At 35.6% G+C, this 24,733-nt stretch overlaps 1 protein-coding gene across 1 annotated transcript in view; it reads right to left on the bottom strand.

Annotated features, from left to right (window-relative positions):
- Positions 1-435: 435 nt before the first annotated feature.
- The window catches only part of TM9SF3 (transmembrane 9 superfamily member 3), a 63,807-nt gene continuing 39,509 nt past the window's right edge, over positions 436-24,733 (bottom strand). Inside the window, exons 10-15 of the mRNA XM_023641729.2 lie at positions 16,358-16,497; positions 13,365-13,433; positions 10,445-10,591; positions 9,835-9,918; positions 9,636-9,712; positions 436-4,558 (exon numbers count right to left, since the gene is read on the bottom strand). Of these exons, the coding sequence (XP_023497497.2) occupies positions 4,491-4,558; positions 9,636-9,712; positions 9,835-9,918; positions 10,445-10,591; positions 13,365-13,433; positions 16,358-16,497 (585 nt within the window). The 3' untranslated portion in view covers positions 436-4,490. The remainder of the gene's footprint in view (positions 4,559-9,635; positions 9,713-9,834; positions 9,919-10,444; positions 10,592-13,364; positions 13,434-16,357; positions 16,498-24,733) is intronic.

Raw genomic sequence — 24,733 nt, 5'->3', positions numbered from 1 at the left:
TAGTTTTTTAAAAAGACAAACCTTATTCATTGTATTATTCTTTCAACTTTCTGTACATTTAATTTTTTTTCAAAGTATAAAGTTGGGGGGAAAATCAAATCTTAAATTTTGAATCCTTTATTTCGGGAGTCAGCCAACTCTGGCCCACTGGCTGTTTGTTGCTGTTATGCTGGAACACGGCATGCCCATTCGTTTACGTGCTGTCTATGGCTGCTGGGCTACAACAGTTGAGTAGTTGCGACACAGACTGTATGGCTCTCAAAGCCTTAAATATTTCCTATCTGGCCCTTTACAGAAGAAATCTGCTGACCTCTGCTTTATTTAACTATGGGGAGCTATCAGTAGTCTCTTCATATGCATGCCAATAATAATGGGTTTTCCCTTATGCTTGGTTCCCATGTTTCAAAAAGCAAAGAAATAAAGCATCCAAGGGAAGACATTTAACTTTTTATTACTTTTAAAAAATCCAACTTCAGTTAGATTAACAGACTAGATTAGAACCTCAATGAATTTGATACATTATATAGTGGATTTCTATTACTAAAAAGCCAGTTGGAATATGGCCTCCACAAACCAAGGGTGTGTACAAAACGGAAGTAATCACTGAGCACTAAGTGTCTCCTTCCAACTCTGTCACCGACTGTCCGTGCTCTGCAGGGATTTACAGATTCAAATCTGACCCAGTTGAAAAGCCCAAGCGGGACTGCTTTTCCAAGTATACTCTGTGGTCCTTCAAATAGAATTCCATGTTATTTCTTTCTTGCCTTAAGCCCTTACTTACAAGTTTATGACTTTCAAATGACCTAACCTGAGGAACCAGGGTAAACAGACCAAATGCTGCTTTATCAGTCAATTATTAGCAAGCCTAGCTCATCAGTACTTCAATGTAAGCAGCCTTCACAACAGTTTCTTTATTTTCATTTCCTAATACAGTGAAATAATTTTTACTTTTGTCTTTGAACAATTCTGCCTACAGCTCCAAGGAGAATGTCAAATCAGATGGCTTTTAGAAAATGCTCATGAGAGAACTAGTTATTATTCCTCATATAGAATTTAAATCTTACAAAATTTCTGCAGCTATGTGTTAACTTTCTGATCTACCCTACCTCGAAATCTAGTCTAGTGTATTTCTGTATACACTTCCAAACAATCTTTATAGATTTTCACTTCTCTGATCTCTTTAACTTCTTGATTGCTAAAATATAGCTTCATAACTATGGAATTTTTATGAAGATATGACACATTAATGAATACTTCTGTTTTCATACGCCACTACTCCCATTATGTGTTCTGATAAATCAACAGAATGAAGCACTAAGACACGCTAAAATCTAAACTTAAAACTCAGATGGAACTGCAGTGTATGGATTACAAATAGGTTTTTCTTTCCCAGAATTCATATACAGAAGCCCTTAGGTATGTAGCTTTTCCTGAACAAATTACATTAATACATTTTTTCTTTTTTACATTTGTAAAAATTCAGGAAATCTTAATAGGTGCAAGACATTTGGCATAAGGTGGTTAGTAAACACTTAAGAGATAAGTTTTATCAAAATGAGTACAATTAGTGGATAAACTCTAAATAAAGTGGCTTTTGAAAGAACTGGAATTTGCAGCAACCACCTTTATAAAGAGGCCCATCCACTCTCAATGAAAAACATCCAAGCATACCATTTACTAGGTTCAGATATCACCACAATATAATGAATTCTAAGAGTATGGGGCTTGATTTCTGGGCAAATTCTGTACAATCTTGGAGCGCAACATGATAAACTAAAGAATGCTTTACCATCCATCCCTCCAGCTATCACATTTCCACCTGATCCCACTCTTGTACTAGGATATATGTATAATGATGTCAATTACTAGTGTAGCTAAATTTCAGGAGAAGCATGCTTATAGATACAAGGGGAAAGTTTATCCTTAGTTTTTGATAGTGTTCAAAGCATCAGTTGATAAGTTGAGCAAATAATGTTAACAAATGAAAGATAGATATACAGCATAAATGGAGTGGAAAAAACCTCACCCTTTAATTAACTTACATAATATTCTATTTTATTACTCTACAACCGAGAGCTGGGGAGCTAAACTACTTGTGGATTACATCTTCTTCAAGACACACACACATCCAGCCTCTCTGTGAAGCCATAAACCAATACATATTTTCTAAAGGACTTTTCAAGGTGATTTATATTCATTTTAATGGAGCTCTTCAGTGTATCTGGAAATTAGAAAATTATTTTTCACTGAAGATTCCAAAGGACTTCAAGTAGAGCTCAATTAGTAAAAAGAATTGGTGTACCTGAAAGCAGCTAAACCACTCATTCTTTAGAAACTCTACATCCTACCTGCAACATACATGAGAAACAAATTTCATTTTATTAGACAAAGGCTTGCTGTCCAATTTATGCTCCATCAGAAAGACTATATATTGTTATAATTAAAAAGGTACCTTACATAAGCCACTAAATATTGACTTTTAGCTTCCTTTCTTATTAGATCTTAAAGGCAGGTGAGAAGGAAGAGAAAATGGAAGACCCAGTAGATAACATTTAATATGACATTTTGGCTTGAAGAAGAAAATTTACCTACAGCTTCTGATCAAATTTGTTTGTTCATGTCAGCCATACTTAAGTGGTAAGAAATCAAACTTTTCACTCTTTATAGTTCTTACATGCCACATCATAGGATGCAGAATCTATTAATTTATATAAACATATTTTGTAATGAAAACATCTTATATAACTATGAATGGCATGAGTTTTACATTAAGGTTTAAACACAGCTGTTTGGAGTCTTTCTAAAAATAGACAGTATTGTTTTAGGTGGTTATTTGCATAGCAAACTATTAACCTAGAAACTCAACAGTTCTAGGAAAACTTCACATTATGGACGGTTCCAGAAAGATGTATCCAAAATTAAAATCACTTCCTTAGAAAATTGTAACCTTTATTTGCTCATCCTTACCCCATCCCCACTTTACACGGTACACTAACCTGAACAGATTTGGTGCCACAAGCTCATTCAAAGGGCTTGTCATTCCCTCTGTGACTGTACTGGATAATCTAGATGTAAGCAAGTTTGGGGATTTTAAAGTGTGGGTCCATGTATTAGAAAAGCAGAGTTTATAGCATATTAAAAAAATTGTATTTCAGTAATATTGCCCTTTGAAAAGATATCTTCAAATTGCAAACACACCTATTTTCACAAAACAATTTGGTCAGGAAATTTTATTTTAACATTCTAAAGCAGTAATGCTCTAGATGTTACTTAAGTGCCCCACACAGGATTAACAAAATTAAATGTTTCTAAATTACAAATTTAGCTCCTGTAGGAGTCTCAGAAAAGAAACAAAAGAAAAGAATCCCCCCTCCCAAAAGAAGTATGACACACACATTTTGAAGAAACCCCCGAGTTTCATGCAGTGGTAGGCAAGGTGTAAAAAGCCACCCCAATTCACACATTTCTACACCAATCATCATCAGAAAAAAGTACTCCGTAGTCAATCTGTACATCCAAATGCATTTGGGAATCTACACCTACGTTACATTATTTAATGGTATATACATTTATTATCCGCCCCCCTTGTTTTTAATAATTTCTTATGTAAAACCTTCATTCAAACCCAAAAAAGATGTAAGACTAACTTGGTGGGGGGGAGAGATAATCACTTTAGACATTCAGTTAAAATGTAGTTTATCTAAATCTCAAAATGTTTAATAAAAACAAATATCTTCTCCATTTAACACTTTGCTTTCTAACTGTACAGTAAATTGCATTGTAGAGAGTACACCTCTATCTTCAGACTGTATCTTCTTTGGATGGAATTAAGATGTAACTGGATAGTTTTAAGATAAATAAATGGGAAGTTGGTCCAACTAAGATGACAGCAGATATATTACATGCAGGATTTAATATTTTTTAATTCTCTCTTTTAAAAAAAGGATGCAGTTGAATTGAAAAAAAAAAAAAAGGTCAAAAAAGAACCCAGATTCAATATATAAAAATGTCCCACAATAGGTGATGATGGCAGTAAAAATAAGAGAAAAATGTAATCTTTCTGGAACATCATTTTTCAATAACGTAGAAACACTAAGTGCCAGGAAGATTTCTATTCATGTAATTTTAGCATCCAAGTTTCCCTCTATTTATTTTATTAGAACAAATGCTTTAAATAAACTATTCGTCCTCTTCACTGAAGAGAGCTGGTCTATTTCATCTTTAATGAGCTAGTTTTTGGGAAGATTAGCCATGTACTGTAGTAATGCCTACTGCATAAAATCCAAGCATTTGCTGTGAACAGTTGGAGAAAGCAGTCAGTAAGAACCTAGGATCAATGGAAACAGATGTTACTCTAAGTCATCCACGAAAGAGAGACCCACAAAGTACCCAGTGTTAAAGCCCAAATCTCTTCTTGCGCTTTGTTTGATGTGCAAGTTCCACCCCTATGAAAGAGAAGTTGATCCGAAGTTCCAGGTTTTCTTGGGTCTCTAGTCAATTTTCACATTAGTATAGATTTTTCGGACAAAGGCACTTGTTCCCATGTAACCAATTGCTCCTGTAAAGGTAAAATAAGATGTTTTGAGACAAATACACACAGAGTGGTATCCATCACTTACAAACACTAAATACTCTCTGCTCTGGAAAGTTATTCTTTTTTTAAGATAACATCTTTATGTATTTCCTCTAAACTTATTAAAATTGTATCATTTGTTTTGCAAATCACCTCTTACTGTCATACACCAAGTTTGACCTGATATAATACTTTTAGAATTTACTATCAATGACTACATATATAATCAATAACTATATGCATTAACATATATCTCTTAAAAAGTAAGAATAAATTGATAATGACAAAAATTTGTTAAATGAAAAAATGTGTCTTTTTAAATTTGAGCATGTATTATTATTCTAGGTCATTAAACCATGAGATACTTTATGGACAAGCAGTTAAGAATCAACCGGGGATTCTCTCAGGGAAGGACTGATAACCACAGCCCAATGGCATTTGAAGCTCTAGAGAAGAGGCATTTTCTGATGCTTTCTTTTTTATGTTTAAATTGTAGAAGCTGTGTGATTGGTAGAAAAGAAGACATATTTGAGGGTATGGACAAGAGAGAGAGGAAAGTAGGTCAGGAGCTTTGAAATGTTGTTTCTGAATAATCAGCCTCAAATGGGGCTCAAAACACTGAAAAGCTGGGGTACATGTTAAATTAAGTATCTACCTCCTGTGCCTAAAAGAGTGGCTGGCACAAGATAAGGTACCCAATAAATATTTTTTGAATGAATGAATGAACTGGATAGATCTTTACTGCAAATACCAAGGGATCTTTAGAATAAGCTGGTCCTTCAAGTCATAGAAAAGATTCTCCACTACATTTAGAAATTTACCATCTAAGCCCAATATTACTGAAAGTTTAAAAGTAAATCTTCCATGAATTAATAATGATATACACACACATAAGCCCAACTGGTCACCTTTGAATTAACTTTTATTCACCCAACTGGTGTATGCAAGGAAAGAAATAAGTCTATTTTGCCCTTCCTATGTAACCAAATGGTTGATAAAAGAAAGTTTCTCCTTATAGAAGTATCTCAGCTAATAAATATCAAAGGAACAACAGAATTAAACTATTATAACCACTAATGAGGCATTTGAGCTAAGCAATAATTATCAATGACTGCTAACTCTCGCAAAGAGAGACAAGACATTAAGTGCCTCTTGATAAAACTTTACAAACCACCTGTTAAGTATTCTTGGACAAGAATTCTTGAGTATGATCAAGCTATAGATCTAACTACCACTTTACAGGAAACAGGGGGGGAACCACATGGAGAAATATCAAATGATACCTCAGGGATATAATCAGCAAAATCCAGAGTGTGGAAAACTCTACAGAAATTAAAACAAACAAAAACCCAAGTTTCTTAAATAAATTGCAAGGGAAAAGGGAGAGAATATCAATAGATTAAAAGAACCTTAAGAGACATTTTAACCAAGCAATGCATGGACCTTAATCGGATCTTGATGCAAACAAACTGTATAAAAAAAGAAATGGGGATGGGTGGCACAAATTTGAATTCTCTGAATTATTTGAGCGTATTAAGGAATTATATACATGTATACACTGAAATGTTATGTATTATAGTTATTAACTAAATATTATGTATATTTACATATATACATATATACACACACACTGAAACATTTACAGTTGAAATGACATGAGATCCGAGATTCATGTCAGAATAAAAGGGGAGTAAGGTGGGAATATAAATAAGGCAAGATTGGCCCTGAGTTGATAATTACTGATGGTAGATGTGGTAGGCACATGGGGACTCACTATATATATATATATATGTCCCTCTTTTTGCAGATATTTTAAAATTTCCCATAATTAAATATTAAAAACCCACCAAAACAACACACCAAACCTGTTTGCAATTATTTTTGCAATGAATAGACATTTACTTTATAATACGAAATAATTATATTACACTTGAAAATAGTGACAATTCACTTTGAAACAGTTTATAACACAAGTCCTTACAAGGTAAGAAAAAAGAAAAACATCACTCAATTTTGTCAAAATAAGCCTGAATTCTTAGAACATAAAATATCTATAAAATTTTAACTAGAATCAAAAATTTAACTGGCATAATATAACACTAGCCCAATAACCAAATCCAATTTTCCAGACCTACAAAACATTGTTCCCCTTTGAGCAGAGATATGCTTAGAATCAAACAGTATTTCCTAATCTTGTGAGTACCTCAAGAATAAGCTTATAAAAATATGGCTTTATAAAAGGAGGATACTGAATATGCTCTCCAGGAAAATAAATGTCTTGGGAATGCGCTATGCCTAAAATATAAAAGACTGTAATAATCTCATTATTTTCCACCTTAAAACAGTCATTTCTTTTTTCTACCTTAAAAAAAAAAATCAACATTTTTCTTTCAATTACTGACTAAAAAGCATTTTAGCAACATAACCTGATGAGTATGTATAATTTTTGTATTATGATATTTTAATCACTTCCAATCTGAACTGTTTCCCCTCCCCCCCAAAAAACAGGTTAGCACTGAAGGTATATAAAGCCATTAAAGAATAAATGCTGGGACACTGCCAGAACAGTAGGGAACTGGAAAGGTGCCAAGATTATCAGGCAGCAAGATGAAATTTCAACAAGAAAAGAACTCAAAAAATTTAGCTAAATTCATTCCATTTTCTTTGTAAATGTCAAGATATTACCTCAAAGTCTTCCTAAGATCACAAATAAAAAGAGTGAAGAAAAAAACAACCCTCTGCATAATCCCATGATTCTATCCCCCATTGTATGCTGGTGATAATCAAGAAAGATCTCCGATTAAACAAAGAGGAGGTCAGTGAGCAGCATTCTGAAGGAAGGATGGCCAGTAATGCTCAAGGAACCTTCCGAGTGCCTGGGGATACACAGGATGTTCCCACGGGACGAACATCTAGTTTCAACATCCAGTTCTTAGTCATCTTTCCCTCAAAGTTGGTTAACTAATTAATTATCACAGGAAGAGGTTAACATGGAAGCTATAACTAAAACGTGACTATAATATAGAGAACTGTCTTCCCTCACAGCTTGTGGAATTCGTTTTATTCCCTTACAGTCAACGTCATTTGTGTGTGTGTGCACCTGATCACATATATGGTATATATGAACACACAGATTCTTTTAATTTACATAAAACATTGTATTAGCTGAAGGTGCACAACATAATGATTTGACATATGTATGTATTGCGAAATGATTACCACAAAAAATTTAGTTAACATCCAACACCTTACAGAGTTACAATTTTTTTCTTGTGAAGAACTTTTAAGATCTACTCTCTCAGCAACTTCAAATATACAATACAGGATTGTTAACTCTAGTCACCATGCCGTACATCACATCCCCAGAACTCAGTCATCTTGGAACTGGAAGTCTGTGCCTTTTGACCACCTTCACCCATTTCACCCACTCTCCCAACCCCACGCCTCTGACAACCACCAATCCGCAGAACAGATTCTTTTGACGGAGGACAAAGCAATACCAGTACCTCAAAGAGGTCCACAAATGTCATACCAGGACCCAGCTTTTAACAAGATTATCATATCTTACTTATTCTACAGCCTATCCTGTAGATAAAGGTAGAACTATCCAAAAAAAAGTCAATGGTAAGTAACAGAGAAAGGAGAAGGGTCTGACTCATACACTACTGGAAATGTTTCCACAGTGTTTAGTACTTAAGCCTTACATCAGCCCTGTGAAGTAACTAGGGAATTACCTCATTTATCAAGTAAAACCTGAAACACAAAAAAAGTGAGTTACTTGTACCTGTTTCTCTCAAGGCACCTCTGCCTGGACTCAGTGTCTTGAAATTGCTCTGAGGTGAGAACATAAGGTGTGGAAACCCAAAGAAACAACAGAAACAGAGAGACAATCCCGGAACAGAAGGAAGCCCAAAGACTTTCAGCCCTCAGCAATACAATAACAGCAGCAGCCACCACGCACTGAGCATCTGCCATCCACCTGACGTTTACCCACATTCAATCTCTGAATCCTCCTTACAACCCTCTAAGGTAGGTATTACTTCTGTTTTGCAAATGAGAATGTTGAGAAGTAAAGGTTAAATAATTTGGCCAGAGTAACATGGCTATTAAGTAGGGGCACCAGGATTCATACCAGGACTGACTGACCCCAAAAGTCCTAGCTCTTCCCATTCCCTGCCTTGTCTCCCATGTAATTGGCTCTCTCTTACCACCTAATAAGAGACCTGCAATACACTTGGTGCTTTACACACACGACGCTACTACAAATAACTACTCTGAAAGATATACCCATTCTACAGAGGAGAACAGGAGGTTTAGAGAGGTTAACATGCCTTCCCATAGTCACAAACAAGGGGAGCAGCAGCACAGAGACTTCACCCAGGTCTCTCAGGCTCTCAAGTCCATGCCCTTTCCATTTACCATGCTATTTCCAAAAGTTCTTTATTTTCTAGCTATTTCACACATGCTAGAGACTCTATCATATGGTGATACCATTTATCTCTGCCATTGAATGCAAGATTGTGATAAACTCATGAAACGGGGGTATTAATCCTCATTTTACAGGGGTTTGGAGAGCTTGGGAACTAGGTCAAGGTACAGAACACACATGCGGCAGAGGGAAGACTTAAGCCCAGTCTGCAGACACTCCACTGTGTACTCATAACCAGTAAACTGTGCTGCCTGCGGGACACTGTACCTCCATGAACAGCCAGAGAAACTTCCAACAGAAATGATTCACCCAAAACCTTACTTTGTCTACATCACAATCTTTTCCAATGAACCTAAGCTAAAAAATGCCAATTCCCAACATGAATGAGAAACTGTGGTATGGAAAATAGTGCTATACACAAGCATTAGGAACAGAAAACTAAAAACGAAATCAATCAGGTGCTAAGTTAGGATTTGAGGAATAGTCAAAAGGACTGAAATCAGACTCCTGACTTTATTTTGGCATTCCTTATCAAACAACAGAATGTAATTTCTTAAGTTCCAATTACTATATTTTTCTGACTTTGAATCACTCAAAGATTTACTCACGAAATCCAAGAATTTCAGAACTTACCACACATTATCCCCAAGGCTGTGCTAAATACCGCCATATATCCAAAGTAAAATGATGTCTGAAATAAGCCATACATCCTGAAATAAAAAAATTATATATAATATATCCATTTTTACTTTCAACATAATGCCTTAAATTCTGGTATTTAAATGGCAAATTTAGTTTCTTAAATACAAAATGAGAAAATGTCTCCACTTACTTTGTTTTGAAAAAATAGTAGTAAAAGGAATACATGTAAACATAGATTGCAGTTGATGCAGCAGAGAGAAAACTTGTCCATTGCCTGAAAAAAAAAAAAAACCTCTTGAATGAATGGCACTGAAACAAAGATTTTAAAGCAAAGAACTTTATAAAATCATCCTTTGAAATTCTGTATACTTAAAAACAAATGCATATGTATGTCATTTAAATATATCAACAGGGAGAGAGCTTAAGAACTGGAAGGAGAGATCCTGAATTTTGTCAAATTCCCTGTTCTAAGTAACCTTAGTTAAACCATTTCCGTTTTGAGATCTGTCTCTTCGTGTTTAAAATGGAGCAACGCTTCCTCATAAAGCTCCTTCCACATCAAGCACTTTGTAAAAATATTTCTAACATAGTAACCCTCATTAACACAAAATTTTTGTGTGTGACTGATATTATTTTTCCTTGAAAATCTTCATCATTTTGTAACTGAAAAAAACTCCCTCTACTATCCTAAGTACCAAAATTTCTATACAGATCTTTTATTCTACTTTGTACACTTCAAATGGAATCTTAATTTAAAATATTGTGATCCCCAGAGGTTCTTCCCAGAAATAAGGACTTACCACCTATAATCCTCTGCATTTAGTAGAAAGTATGTGCACACGATGGTCACACAGACAGTCACGATGCACAGGATGACCAGCACCAGCATCATGAAGCCATAGACGTAATAGATCTTATATGCCCAGAAAGAGGTGAAGATGAAATACCTAAATAAAATGAAATAAAGACAGAGTTTTCTAGTCTTTATTCTTGAAGCTCACCCTGCTCTTGCTAAATCTCACATACATCTTAGTTCTCAATTTTTCTCACTAAAATCTCAGTATTTTTCTTTCAAGTAACTTCCAACAGTTTCCCTTACCCTTTTTCATCTATTAAATCCTCTGAAATCTTCTCAAAAATATTTCCTTGGATAGTCTTTCAAGAACAGATTCATTACTAGGGCATTCATCTCTAAGCAAACTGAATAAATTAAAAGCTTAAAAGAGTAAAATGTGGAAAAGAAAAATGATAATAGATAAAAGTTCATATTTATAAAACAAAGTTTTCCTTCATTCTTTCATTTTTTCTAGATATAACACTATTTAAGCAAAGTATTCTATATTTTATAAAACATCCCATTAAATAAAAAATAGGTTTGATAGAGTACTAATGTATAACATTAGGAAACTAAAAACAATTAGGAAAATAAAGCCTAAAAAAGCTTCATGTTATTTTCAGAGGCAGTAAGAGAAAGGGCATTAATATTTTACACTGAGAAAAAGACCCTACACTCTAATTCCATTACCCAAGTCATCATTAAATTAGAAAACAGTCTTTAAGCCTCTTTTCTTTTTCTTTTCTGTTTGTTAGTTCACTTATTCATCACTCGTTCTTTCAAAAGATATTTACTGAGGCCCTCCCACATATCAGAGAAGCAGTAATACGAGAACTGTGAAGATGGCAGTCTCTGCCTCAAGGAGATTACTGTTCAGTGGGGAATATCAGTGAAGGGGTGATCATGACGCACTGTGACATGCGCTTCACCAATGTACCTAAGAGGGTCATCTTACATGTTTGGCTGGGTGGGCCATTGTGGGGGAGGGGTAGTGGGAAGAATCAGATAAGGCACATCAGGGGTGGGGGGCGCCAGAAGAATGTTCCAGGCACAGAACAGCAAAGACAAAGGCTCACAACTAAGGGAATTCACCGTATTTAGAAAAACTCAAAGTAATTCAGTAGGGCTAGAATTTCAAATGAAGGTGCGAGAACTAAGAGATGAGGTTGGAGAAGCAAGGAGGGCCAGATCCTCTATTATGAAGGTCTTAACGGCTATGTTATGGGGTTTGGACCTTACCTCAATGAAAATGAGAAGTCTTTAGCAAGGAAGTGACATGATCAGACTGATACTTTTAAAATATCACAGTGGCTACCAAGAGGAGAATAGGTTGGAGGGTGGTCAAAACAGAGAAGTTAAAGATACAGCAGAGAGGCTGTCTAATGGAACAGAGTACCTGAGAAAGCAGGAAGAGATGCGATCCAGAAGGTATTGGGGACAGGAGTAGGAGGCAAAAAAAAAAATAGTTGGAGGTCAAGTCAGGGTGAGAATACAAAGCACTATCAGATTGGAAGCACAGAAGTTCCTGAACTGGCTTTATTAAACCACAAGCTAGAGCAGCACACACTCCAACCCCTCTAAGGTACTGACTAATGCCCACAGCACACTCGCAGCTGGTAGCTGACCACCAGGAATGGCCCACATCTATTTCAGTTGTACTTGTTAAAGTGTAATCAGACAACTTAAACGTTACGTAAACCAATAAACATGAGAGCAAAAAGGATGTGTGATTTCTATGAAAATTATGTCGTATACTTTGGAAAAATTCACTAAGGTGAGTCACTAAGAAAAGTTATAAAATTAGGTGTGGGTGAGACAGCTATAAAAGGTTGGGGGACAAATGTACAAATCTAGAAGGATTCTGTACTTAGAATGCCTCAGACAGGTCTTTATGTCTTTCTCCACTTTAAAAAGGCTAGAAAACACAAGATGCATTATGAACGTCAAAGAAAAAATGATGGAAACATCAACTAGATACAAATCAAAGACCTTGGCTCTATATTTAAAAAAACAGTGAAAGATGTACCTTTATTTAATTTAAAATAGAATATTATGTATGTATCTTTTTTTATAATTCCCTTACATGAGTCAACTTTTCCAATTAACCAAGTGTCAGATCTAATCATGTCTGTTAAGGAGGTGTCCACTGCACAGGAGAGAATCAGCAGTGGGGCATCCGGAAACGTGTAAGGGCATTTTGAGTGGTCACCGTGACTGGCATTTCATGGGCAGGAGCCAGAGGTGTATGACCGCAGTTCTTAAGAAGGTCCCAAAGAACTGCCTTGCCTAAAATGGCAGAGCATTCCCATCAAGGGACATTGGAACAGGCTGAGAAAAGGAAGGCTTATATTTTGCAGTGATGACTGCAGATATGAAGCATGGTTACTGGGCACAAGATGGCATATTTCCCACAACCAAACATATACATACTTTCCAGTAGGTCTCAGTGAGAGAAGACTAGGAATGACTATGCATCCAAGAATGTCAGGATCTAGACTGACTGATAGGTAATGGTTTACCTAGTTCCCTGGACTCTGAGAAATATTTTAAAAATACAGTAAAAACCAGTAACTCCTTACAGCCTGTAGGTGATTAAAGGCTGGTCTAGCATTCTCTAGCACACATGCTTTGATTTCTAAGATCTCCTGCGAGGTGAGAGGTCTAGAACATGATACAAAAAGGCATAAACTTCACCTGAATATCTGAGAACAGAGTAGAAAGCTACCTTTAGATAGACTACATAGACCCCTTTCTGGAAGCAATGGAATTAACAGACCAACTCAGTTAGATGTATTCCCATCTGATGATTCTAGACCTATCCTAACTCCTAAATTCTCTAATTACAACTAAGTCCATCAAAACACAAATACATTGCCAAAACTTACATTTCAATAAAGATTGAGCCAAAAGGTAAAATTCCTCCCAGGCAAACAATAACTGCAGGCTCCATGAACCTGGAAAATATTGAAATTAACAGTAAACTTTTAGTATGATTTTCATATTATATTACATAAATCCTGATACTAGAAAGCAGATGCTTTCTACTTAAAATAATCTAAAGGATAGAAACAAACCAGTAAAAGGAGAAACAAAAATTCAAAGAGGCACAATACAGAGGTGGAACTTCAAATTAGCCACAGGATATGGTCAAAATTCCTTCCGTCATTAAAGGCTGAGATAAGAATTTGGAGAACACAAATTCTTGCCAGTGGCAGAGCTCAAGAAAGACTCAAAGTGTCTGCTCCTGCTTTATAGCTCTCAATAACTTCTAAAAACTTTACAGGCATTTACTTACAGAAAGCCATATGGAAAGAAAATAAATGTCTTGAGATCCCTATCTGAAATAATGTTTCCCAAATTGTGGGCTTGCCACTTCTTTGCTCATGCTTTCTTTGGTTATTTCTTTTCCTATGAATTATACAGTTAAGGTACTATGAGTTCTGAGTTATTATGGAGCGAAAGGATGAGTAAAAAATAAAATTCAAACCTCATTTATGAACGCAACAAACATTTACGGATTGCAACTGGTAATTCTCCACCTGGAATGCCTTCTCCGGTCTAACCCTCCTCCTGCAAGCTCAAGGCTCAAGTGTTCTCCCTGTAAAGCTTTCCCCAAGTCTCCGGGAAGAGGTGGGTCCTCCCTCCGTTCTCCCAGTGCCTCTTGAATATAACTGCATGGCAGCACCTACCCCACTAGACTGCACTGGCTAATTACATACATATCATATCTTACTAGATTATAAACCCCGGCAGGCAGAAGCTATTCATCTAGTTATTCCCAGTGCCCAGCACAGGATCTGGCACATAAAGGATATTAGACTACTATCTCTGGAAAGAACAAACTAAAAAACTGAGAAGATAATCAAAGAGTTTGAGAGCTGGAAAAAAACCCATAAAAATCATTTAATCTAGTCTTCCCTCCTTTTACGGGAAGCCAAGACTGACAGAGGTTAAAAATGATCTGCCCAAGGTGACACAGTCAGTGAGAGCGAGATCTAGCATTCAGATTTTGGTTCCCATGTAACTATATAAAGAAAATGAAGACACACACCAGCCTTCCTACATCGAAAAGCGACCCATGCTTAGCAAAGTCACATGCTGTTCCTTCCTCTCCTTCACTAGCCCTAGTGACCTAGAGGAACTTCTGTGATTTCTGATATGCTTGTCCTTTAACCTTATCCTCCCCAGTAACGAGTGAAAGAACATCAGGATATCAATGGGCCTTAACTGTCTAATCTTGATTTGAAAAAGATAATTGACTTTAAAAACTAGACTACCAAAGTGCTCACGAGCACCAATTTAAGAAAGAAAGAACATGGACAATTCCTGAGGCTAGCACAGATCACTCTCGTTTAAACTACAGGGGCTATTTTATTTAGCCCCATTTCTGTAAGTGTCTCCATACCTCCAAGTCTACAAAAAACTGTTTGTATAAGTACCTGAACATAAGTTATATTTATAATGTGGTAAAATATCTAGGAACAGAGGCTTTTCAATATATATCCCTTATTACGAATACAGAGAGACTACTGTACAGTTATTCTAATGAGATGGGGAATGTAATAAATGTACAGTAAGAGCGTTCTATTTTTGTCTGCTAGTAAGAATAAGGAAAGGGGCCGTCCCCGTGGGGTAGTGGTTAAGGTTGGCCCACTCTGCTTCAGCAGCCTAGGTTCGTGAGTTTGGATCCCAGGCACGGACCTACACCACTTGTCAGCCATGTAGTGGTGGCAACCCACATATAAAGTAGAGGAAGAGTGGCAGATGTTAGCTCAGGGCTAATCTTCCTCAGCAAAAAAAAAAAAAAAAAAAAAAGAATAAGGAAAATAAAGAATGCAGAATAGCATAAATCAGCACTAACATATTCAATTTACTAATTTTAAAAGGCAAAATATACAGACAAGTTCACATTTTGCTCAAATTTGAATTACAAAAATTAGAAATATAAACATACTAATGACATCTCATTTTATGCCCAAAATTTGAAAAAAACAACATCTCAAATTAAAAATCCACCAAGAATCATAATTTTAAAGCTGACTGGTCAAATGAACTGTAAACTACGTTTACACTATTGCAGTAGAAGACTCTCTTCGGCTGTTAAACAGAAATACTTGTCATCCTTTGTCAGGATTAATCTTGAATTATGGGACGTCCTTGAGAAAACATTTTGTGCATAAAATGTGACAGACTGCATTTGAGAGATTCTATACTCTCCCAGAAGTGAAGACAAAGAACATAAGACAGTAAATTATAATTGGTCTCAATTCTAATTCATCTCTCAATTGGTATGATATACATATGGTATCAACCTGTGTGAGTATTGTTTAGAACAATAAAATATCTGGAAAGGAAAAGGAAATGATAAGCCAGGGGTTGGCAAACCTTTTCTGTAAATGTTCAGAGAGCAAACATTTCAGGTTTTGCAGGTGGGATGGTCTCTGTCATAACTACTCAACTCTGACGCTACAGTGTCAAGGTAACCATAGACAATGTATGTGAACAAACAGGCATGGCTATATTCCTACGAAACTTTATTTCCAAAATCAGGCAGCAGGTCAAATCTGGCCAGTAGGCTGCAGTAACAAACTGCTGCAACTTCAGTTCCCACCATCGCTACGCACTAAGTGTAGTTATTAAAGCATCTGATTTATCTGTAAATGGCGCCAATAGCCAGAAAGTGAAATAAGGATGTAATTTGTCACTGCTCCTAACAACACAGGTTGAAGGGAAAAAGTAAAAAGACAATTCTTAAATTTAAACTTAACATAGTCATTCTTATAAATACATGCGAAATCTAAAAGTTATACATACATAATAGCCTTAAGAACTTATATATTGTGAGAAACAATCACATAAGATTTAGCATTCTCTTTACCATTTTTTCTCCGGTATGGGACGAGGCACAGCATTGACACGACAAGGAAAGTTGGGCTGACCTGACAGATTTCGGCCAAGTATCGTACCAACTAAATTTAGAGGAAGAATGACAAAAAAACAGATGCAACAAACGGCCACCTGTAAATTAAATTAAAACATGTGTGAGTACTCAGAGAACAATAACATTAATAAAAACAAATAAGAGGGGCAAAAAAATTTAAACACAATTTGATCACAAAAGAAAACGTTTAAGTTCAATATGGGTTAAAATAGTGTAAGATATATACTAATGAAAGCAGGAAAAGAATGCGCTTTAAAATATTAGAATTCAACTCAATACAAGCTGAACTGCTTCCTTTCCGTAGGTCCCCATTTTTCCTACTCTTTCCCACTGTCTCTGCCATAATCCTTTTTTCTCCTCTTTCACTTTCAGCTGTCACACTTTTAACATAACCTTCATCTTTTGTCATTATAACAAACTTATTTTACCTGACTACACTTTATTGAGCTCTAATATGCACAAGGGGCTTTACCCATGTTATTTCGCTATTTTACAGAGGAAGGAAATGAGACTTAGAGGGGCTAAGTAACTTCCCATGATCACAGAGCTAGTAGGTGGCTGGATTAAAATTTCAATTCAGATCTGCCTGTCTCAAAAACCATGCTTGTTTCTATTCCACACTGTCTTAGAATCTTAACAACAGAGGTATATCTCGATTTACGTATATAAGTGTCATTACTAATAATATGAATATTTTTCTGCCAATTAGTAGTTTAAAGGCTTAAGTTATAGAGAAGACCATACAGAGATTCTAGAACCAAAGTGGTCAGTTAGGAAAATATTTATTTTTGTGGGTTTTTTTTTCTTATATAAATCTGGGTACTCAAGGACACATTCTCAAGCTCTTTTCCAGCCAGCATCCAGTTCAGATCACTTCACTCTGAACTCCTATAAAATGGAGTAGGAAGGAATCACCTGTAAGATCTCTTTCAACTACACATTTCGGGGTTCTAACAAATAGAAAGTAAAAGTGAGAGAAAAGTTGAATGAAAATTGTAAAGAAATTGATTAAGAAAAATGAAGAGGTGTAGGGTAGCAATTCACAATGATTACATGAGAAGGAAAGAACCTATTTTGAAGCAACGTTAGCCAAAACTACATTTTCGTTAGATCCTTTTGTGAATGTGCGTGTGTGTGTTTTTAAACAAGCCAAGGGGTATCATCATCTTCCTTTCAGGAAAAACTTGCATAAATGTAAGAGACTTAAGAGTTCTAGAATTCCATTTTAAAGATCAGATTTAGAAACTCAAATTATTGGTGCCTCAGTTTCGAACTATTAATAACATGAATTTATGTTCATATAGTATAACAAGAGTATGTGAAACATGAAAAATAAGCAGGTGCTAAGATACTTTAAACATTAAATTATATTGTGAATTACATATATATGTCTCATACATATCTGGAGGGGTGAATTCTGTCTCAATTTTTGCTACTTATTGCTTTCTTAATTATTTATAATTATTATATATAATTATTTTAATTATTAATTTAAGAATCTTAATTACAAGACTCATAAATGTTAACACATTGTAATAGAGACCCATGTATTTTCCTTTTAATCCACCAGAACTCTTATTTCAAGTAACAAGTGAAGAGAAGCTGAAGAGAACACTCCTATGTGGGATGACACAGTCTAGCAGAGTGTTTGCAAACTGTTCCATGGAACCCTCAGGCCCCGCTGAATAGCTTCAGGAATTCCAGATGTGTTTGATTTGAAGAACCTTTGGATAATAGTTTTTTTAAAAAATATTTTTAAATATAATAAAAAACATACAGACTCAAATGAGTTCTATACCAAAGATTACTACAATGGAGAGACCACAGGCAGGGTAACTCATTTGCATGCAGCCCTCTATCTCTCCCCTATCTCTGTGTACACACTTGGACTTGTAAACTGGTCATTGATTAGGAAGGTTTACAATGCTACGCTGGTCTTTTGTTCTCCTTCCCCTCTGCCTGACCAACTCAGGCCTGCACATATTTGCTCACTAAAAGTTGTACAAGCAAATGCACCAAGCACATGTGTGTCACAGGCAATTAAGTGGCAGGTGAAGTGAGGGTGTCTCTTGCCTTGTGTGCTCATTCAAAGCAGAACCGTCAAAAAAGGAACCTATAAACAATCTCATCAAGACATTACCAACTGGTTAGCATTTGTTTAATTTTCCCCCTTTTCTTGTCTAACTTTTTTATACATGATAAAAAATGTGAGCAGTTTGTTAGAAACTGTTACTGACTGACTGAACAGTGAAACCAATTTCCTACTCCTTTATGTTCAAGTTCTGGATGAGCTTTCTTGAAGAATACTCTGAGATAGAAAGGCAAGCTGTTAAAAAAAAAAGTCACATGGAACTAATCATCCATGAAGTCTGGATTTTTCTCAATACTGATATTCAACCAAATAAACTGGTTTCTGAAGAAGATATGACTGAACTGTTATTCACACCCCTTGATATCAGATATGTATTCATTACAACTTTATTGCTCTCATTAAATTTAGGAAGTTAAAATACTGAATTTGCAAAATTTATTTATACTAATAGAATCATGCTTATATCTGTTTTCTATATTGGGCTTCCACATTAAGGTTTCATTTTAAAATGAAATTCAGCAGTCAGGAGTTAAAAAACCATTACCCTAATACACTGGTGAAAACTATGGAACCCAAACCAATATAGAGCCCTCCCTTAGGCTCCTAGCAGCTGTTCATGCATCAGTGGTGAGTGAAAACAGGCAATGGGGAGAGGAAAGACCGACTCCAGCTTGAAGGCCTTACCCATCCACAATAAGAACAAGCCAGAAACAGGTCTGTCTATCAGTACTTAAGACCCCAAAGATGTACCAGCTGCTCAAGTCTTCTCAATCTCAGTCACACATCAAGAATGTGGCTATTACTTATTCTATCATTGCTTCCAGGCTTTGAGGAAATCTTTAGGCCTTTCAGGAAATCTGTGGTATGAATGGAATGGAAAGGGAAAATGCAGCCTAAGATGGGCTACTTTGGAATGCTAACAGTTATCAATTGCATTTAGGGTGAAAGAAAGGAATTGCTCCTAAGTAAGGTGATACTCAGGAAATACATTGTCTTGTCAGCCATTGTGTTGATGCATTTCTTCAACACTTGCTCAGAGTAGATGATTTTTATCACTCCTTTTCTACTTCACACATTTTATGCCTTTATGTCTATATAAGAATTATTTAGCTTCAATTTTAGCATTTCGAAAATAGGACCTAATAATCGGGGCACTGCCAACTCAAACACAAATGCTTGTAAAAAGCCCATCTATTTTATCAAATATTTTCAATATGCTAATAAATAACTCCCCATTCTGTTGCCTGGGCCACTTCAGTACTATAATAGAAGAAATGCTGGATTTGAAGTTAAAAATTTATTCTATGAAGCTAGCATTATCCTCATAACAAAATCAGAAAAAAAGACATTATAAGAAAACTACAAACCAATCTCTCTCATAACATAGATGCAAAAACAACAAATTCTGGCAAACTGAATCGAGCAATATATAAAATGGGTAACACATCATAACAAATTGAGATTTATCAAAGGAATGCAAGATTGGTTTAAGATTCAAAAATCAACCAATACAATTGACCATATTATGAGACTAAAAAAAGAAAAATAATAAATCATCTCAAAAGATGCAGAATAAGCCACTGCAAGATCCAACCTCCATTCGTAATAAAAAACTCTCAGCGAACTAGGAACAGAAAGGAACTTCATTAACGTGACAAAGGACAACTACAAAAAAACTATAGGTAACACTGTACTTGACAGCACAAGACTGAATACTTTTCCCCTAAGATTGGGACTAAGACAAGGAAGCCTGTTCTCACTGCTTCTATTCAACATTGTACTGGAGTTTCTAGCCAGTGTAATAAGGCAAGAAAAAGAAATATCAATTAGAAAAGTAGAAGTAAAAGTGTCTTTCTTTACAGACAACATAATAATTTATAAAAAAATCTTTAGGAATCTACAAAAAAGAAATCAGAACTAATAAATGAGTTTAGCAAGGTTGCAGGATGCAAAGCCAATATACCAAAATGAATTGTTTTTCTATACACCAGTAACAAACAATCAGAATTTGAAATTATAAAAAATACCATTTAAAATAGCATAAAAATTATGAAATACTTAGGGGTAAATTCAACAAAAAGATGTACAAAACCTAAACACTAAAATCCATAAAACTGCAGAGAAAAATTAAAGATAACTAAATAAGTTGAGGGATATACTGTGTTCACTAATCAAAACACTCAATACTGTTAAGATGTCAATTCTTCCCAAATTTGATCTATAGAGTCAACGCAATCCCAATCAAAATCTCAGCAAGTTTTTTGTAGAAATTGACAAGCTGATTCTAAACTTTATATGGAAATGCAAAGAGCTTAAAAAAGCCAAAACAACTTTAAAAAAGAAGTGATTCCAAGACTTACCATAAAGCTACAGTAATCAAGACAATGTGATATTAACATAAAAACAAGGCAAATGAATCAACAAAACAGAACAGAAAGTCCAGAAATAGATCCACATATATATGGTCAATTGATGATCAATAAAATTGCTACGGCAATTCAGTGGAGAAAGAATAATCTTTTCAACAAATAGTGCTGGAACAAGTGAACAAGGCATTAACAAAACAAAACAAAACAAAATCCCCTGTTCCTTAACTCATATAATATACAAAATTAACCAAAGATGGACCATAGAACTTATATTTAAGAGCTAAAACTACATAATTTCTAGAAGAAAACATACGAGGAAAGCTTACTGATCTTTGGCAAAAGATTTTTAAATAAGACAGAAAAGCACAAACTGTAAAAGAAAAAAATCAATAAATTGGACTTCAAAATTAGTAACTTTTGCTCTTCAAAAGATACTCTTAGGGGCCGGCCCCGTGGCCGAGTGGTTGGGTTCGCACGCTCCACTGCAGCGGCCCAGGGTTTCGCCAGTTCAGATCCTGAGCACAGACATGGCACCACTCAACAAGCCATGCTGAGGCGGAGTCCCACATGCCAAAACTAGAAGGACCCACAACTAAAAATATGCAACTATGTACCTGGGGGGCGCTTTGGAGAGAAAAAGGAAAAAATTTTTTTAAAAATCTTAAAAAAAAAAGATACTGTTAAAAGAATGAAAGGACAAGCCACAAAATGGGAGAACATACTTGCAAAATATGTATAAGACAAAGGACTAGTATCTACAACATATAAAGAACTCTTACCACTCAATAAACCTTAACCTATAAAATACAGGCAAAAGATCCAAACATTCATTAAAGAATATATATGAATGGCAAATAAGCAGACAAAATATCTTCAACACAATTAGTCATTAAGGAAATGCAAATTAAAACCACAATGAGACACCACTACACATCCACTAGAATGGCTAAAATTAGTAAGACTGACCATATCAAGTGCTGGAGATGATGCAGAGCAACTGGAACTCTTATACAATGCTAGTGGGAATGTAAAATGGCACAACTACTTTGGAAAAGTTTAGCAGTTTCCTGAAAGTTAAACGATCATATGACTCAGTCATGCCACTTTAGTTATTTATCCAAGAGAATAAAAAACATATATCCACACAAAGTCTTGTATATGAATACTCAGAGCAGCTTGATTTGTAATAGCCCAAAACTGGAAACAATCCAAATGTGCATTACTGGATAAACGGATAAAAAATTTTGGTATGTTCATGCAATAGAATACTACTGAGCACTACAAAGGAACAAACTATTAACACATGTAACAATAGCAACAAATCTTTAAAATAATTTTCTGAGTGAAAAAAGAACATACTGTGTGATTCTATTCATATGAAACTTTAGGTAATGCAAACTAATCTATGCTGACAGAGAGCAGACTGGTGGTGAGCTGAGCATGGGTAAGGGAAGGAAGGAGGAGGAAAAAAGGGATGAATTAGAAAGGTACACAACAAAACTTCCGGACTTAATAAATACCTTCCTTTTCTGATTGTGATGATGGTTTCCCAAATACACATATATAGCAAAACTCATGAAATTGTACACCTTAAATATATACAATTTATTATATGTTAATTATACCTCGATACAGTTATAAAATCATACAGACAAAAAAAAGGCATAAAACATTCTCTATTTACTGCTCTCAGAATAAAGCTAGAATTCCTTTTGGCAGAAAGGAAGGAAAGAAAAAAAGACCTAAAAACCCCAAAACAAATCATCACTACCACCAGCACCACCACAACAAAGAAGAAGTGATTTTGAGTCAATTACTACAATAAGAGGCCTGTTTTTTGCTCTGTAAAGCAGGGATAACGCCTATCGCTAGCTCTGCCTATCTCTTTGGCTTCTTCTGAAAACAAGACAAGGTAAGAGGCTCATATGGAAAGTGCTTTGTAAATCACAACATGCTACACAAACGTATCTGTCCTTATAATTCACCTTGTGATCTGGCACATCATTTCAGTCAGTTGAGATCATTTTACATGCTGTCTTCATCATCCACATCACTAGTTTCCTCCCTGGTTTTGCGTCCTTTTTCAATTTAATCATCAGATCACTATGCCTTTATAGAAGTCATTAACAATTATTTGAATAGATCCAAGTGAATAATATCTGTCACACTCTACTGAAAGAGAGCATGTGACATATTATGGGTAATATCATCTCAATATTTTAATTCTATAATTATTTAGTTACATGTCTACCTGACTGTACTATTAGCCCACATTTCTCCATCTTGTCCAATTCAAGATATAATACTTTATCTGTACTCCTTTGTTCTTCTAGTCTATTAAAACCTATCAAGAAGGAGAAATGAAGTTATTCTAGAATTTTTGTTTTAATGAATCCATAATGGCTCCTAATGTTCATTACTTCTTCCTGTGATTTGAAGAATATATTTTAATAACACATTCACATCAAGTTCACCACGTTTTTTGTAAGGCAGAATCTACTTTCTTCCTCTTCCTTCTGGAGAAGTAAATTTGTCTATCCAGTTTTACAACACTTCTGCTCTCTTACACAATTCAAACATTATTTCCCAATATGATCTCTCGGTAACCCTAAAAGATCATTTATGTGAGCAACAAACTGACAACTAAGGTGCCTGGGTGCTCCTGGACAATCAACCCCCTCACCTATCTCAGGCTTCACTTCCCTCTTATCAGGAATTATTCTCCTCTTATCTTTTCTTATTTGACGGTTATTCTACTTGATGAAAAATAAAAAGGGAAAGAATGGGATAGAGCCATTCTTCTTATACTCTGTTACATCACTGATCCCATGTAATACGCCTTTGGTCTTGTTATGAAATTAGCTTTAAAAAATCCTTTTGTTTGCCTTAGCATTTGTAAACAGTTCACATTAGGTAATGGAGTTTTCCTAACACTATTTTTATAGACCTTTATTATTCTTTTACACCTGGGTATATTGTACTCTTTTCACAGTCTTTGAGAGATCACCAAATAATACCTATCCATTAATCTTGGCCACCATTTTTTTCCTCACTGTGGCAATTTTTGATTATATATCATGAATTTCATTTTTTAGAGTCTCCAAATCTCAAGCCATTTTCCCAGTTATGGCCCAAGACTTGGATCATGAGAGAGTATGTCCCTAAATATTTGTGAGAGCTGATCTCCTAAAACCCAGGGCATATTTCTAATGTTGTTCAAGATTCTCCTCCCAAGGTAAAACAGACCTTAAGAAGGCAAATACAACATGGCTCACCCACAACCCCTACTACATCTCCATCAGCTACTCCATCCACTGCGAGACAAAATCGTGAAGTATGGCAAGTCAGGGATTTATCAGTGCACGCTGAGCGGTATAACGTTTAGACTAGAAAGCTTATTAGAGCCTATGCTGCCTTGCCTCTGAGTTTTGGAACTCTGTACCTTGGTTCTTTGTCCCTTGAAAACCTAGGACAACATCAAATTTAGGATTCAAGATGTACAGCCCACGAATGACTTCATGCCTAAAACATTTTTGAGAACATCCTGGCAAATTCTTTCTCATTCCCAAGAAACTCTCATTGGACCAAAAACTCTGGGTATAAGACCTAAATCATTCTTGAACAAATTCCCAAAAGAAAAAAGATTTACCTTCCCAGAATCAATCTACTTTCAAGTACACGCTCTGCATCCTCTGTAGGACCTCTGCCAGAACACTCCAACTTCAGGAACAGGTGCACTCATGTTTGGACAGCCTCGACCCCAAATTTCATTGAAATGCTCTCTTACATCTGCTTGTAATACTTGCTTGACTCTAGGCACCATGCCTTAAACCTGGGACACTAGACATCAGC

Source organism: Equus caballus, chromosome 1 (genome assembly GCF_041296265.1).
Source record: "Equus caballus isolate H_3958 breed thoroughbred chromosome 1, TB-T2T, whole genome shotgun sequence".
In the NCBI taxonomy this organism is placed as follows: Eukaryota; Metazoa; Chordata; class Mammalia; order Perissodactyla; family Equidae; genus Equus; species Equus caballus.
This window is presented reverse-complemented; position numbering and strand designations above follow the sequence as displayed.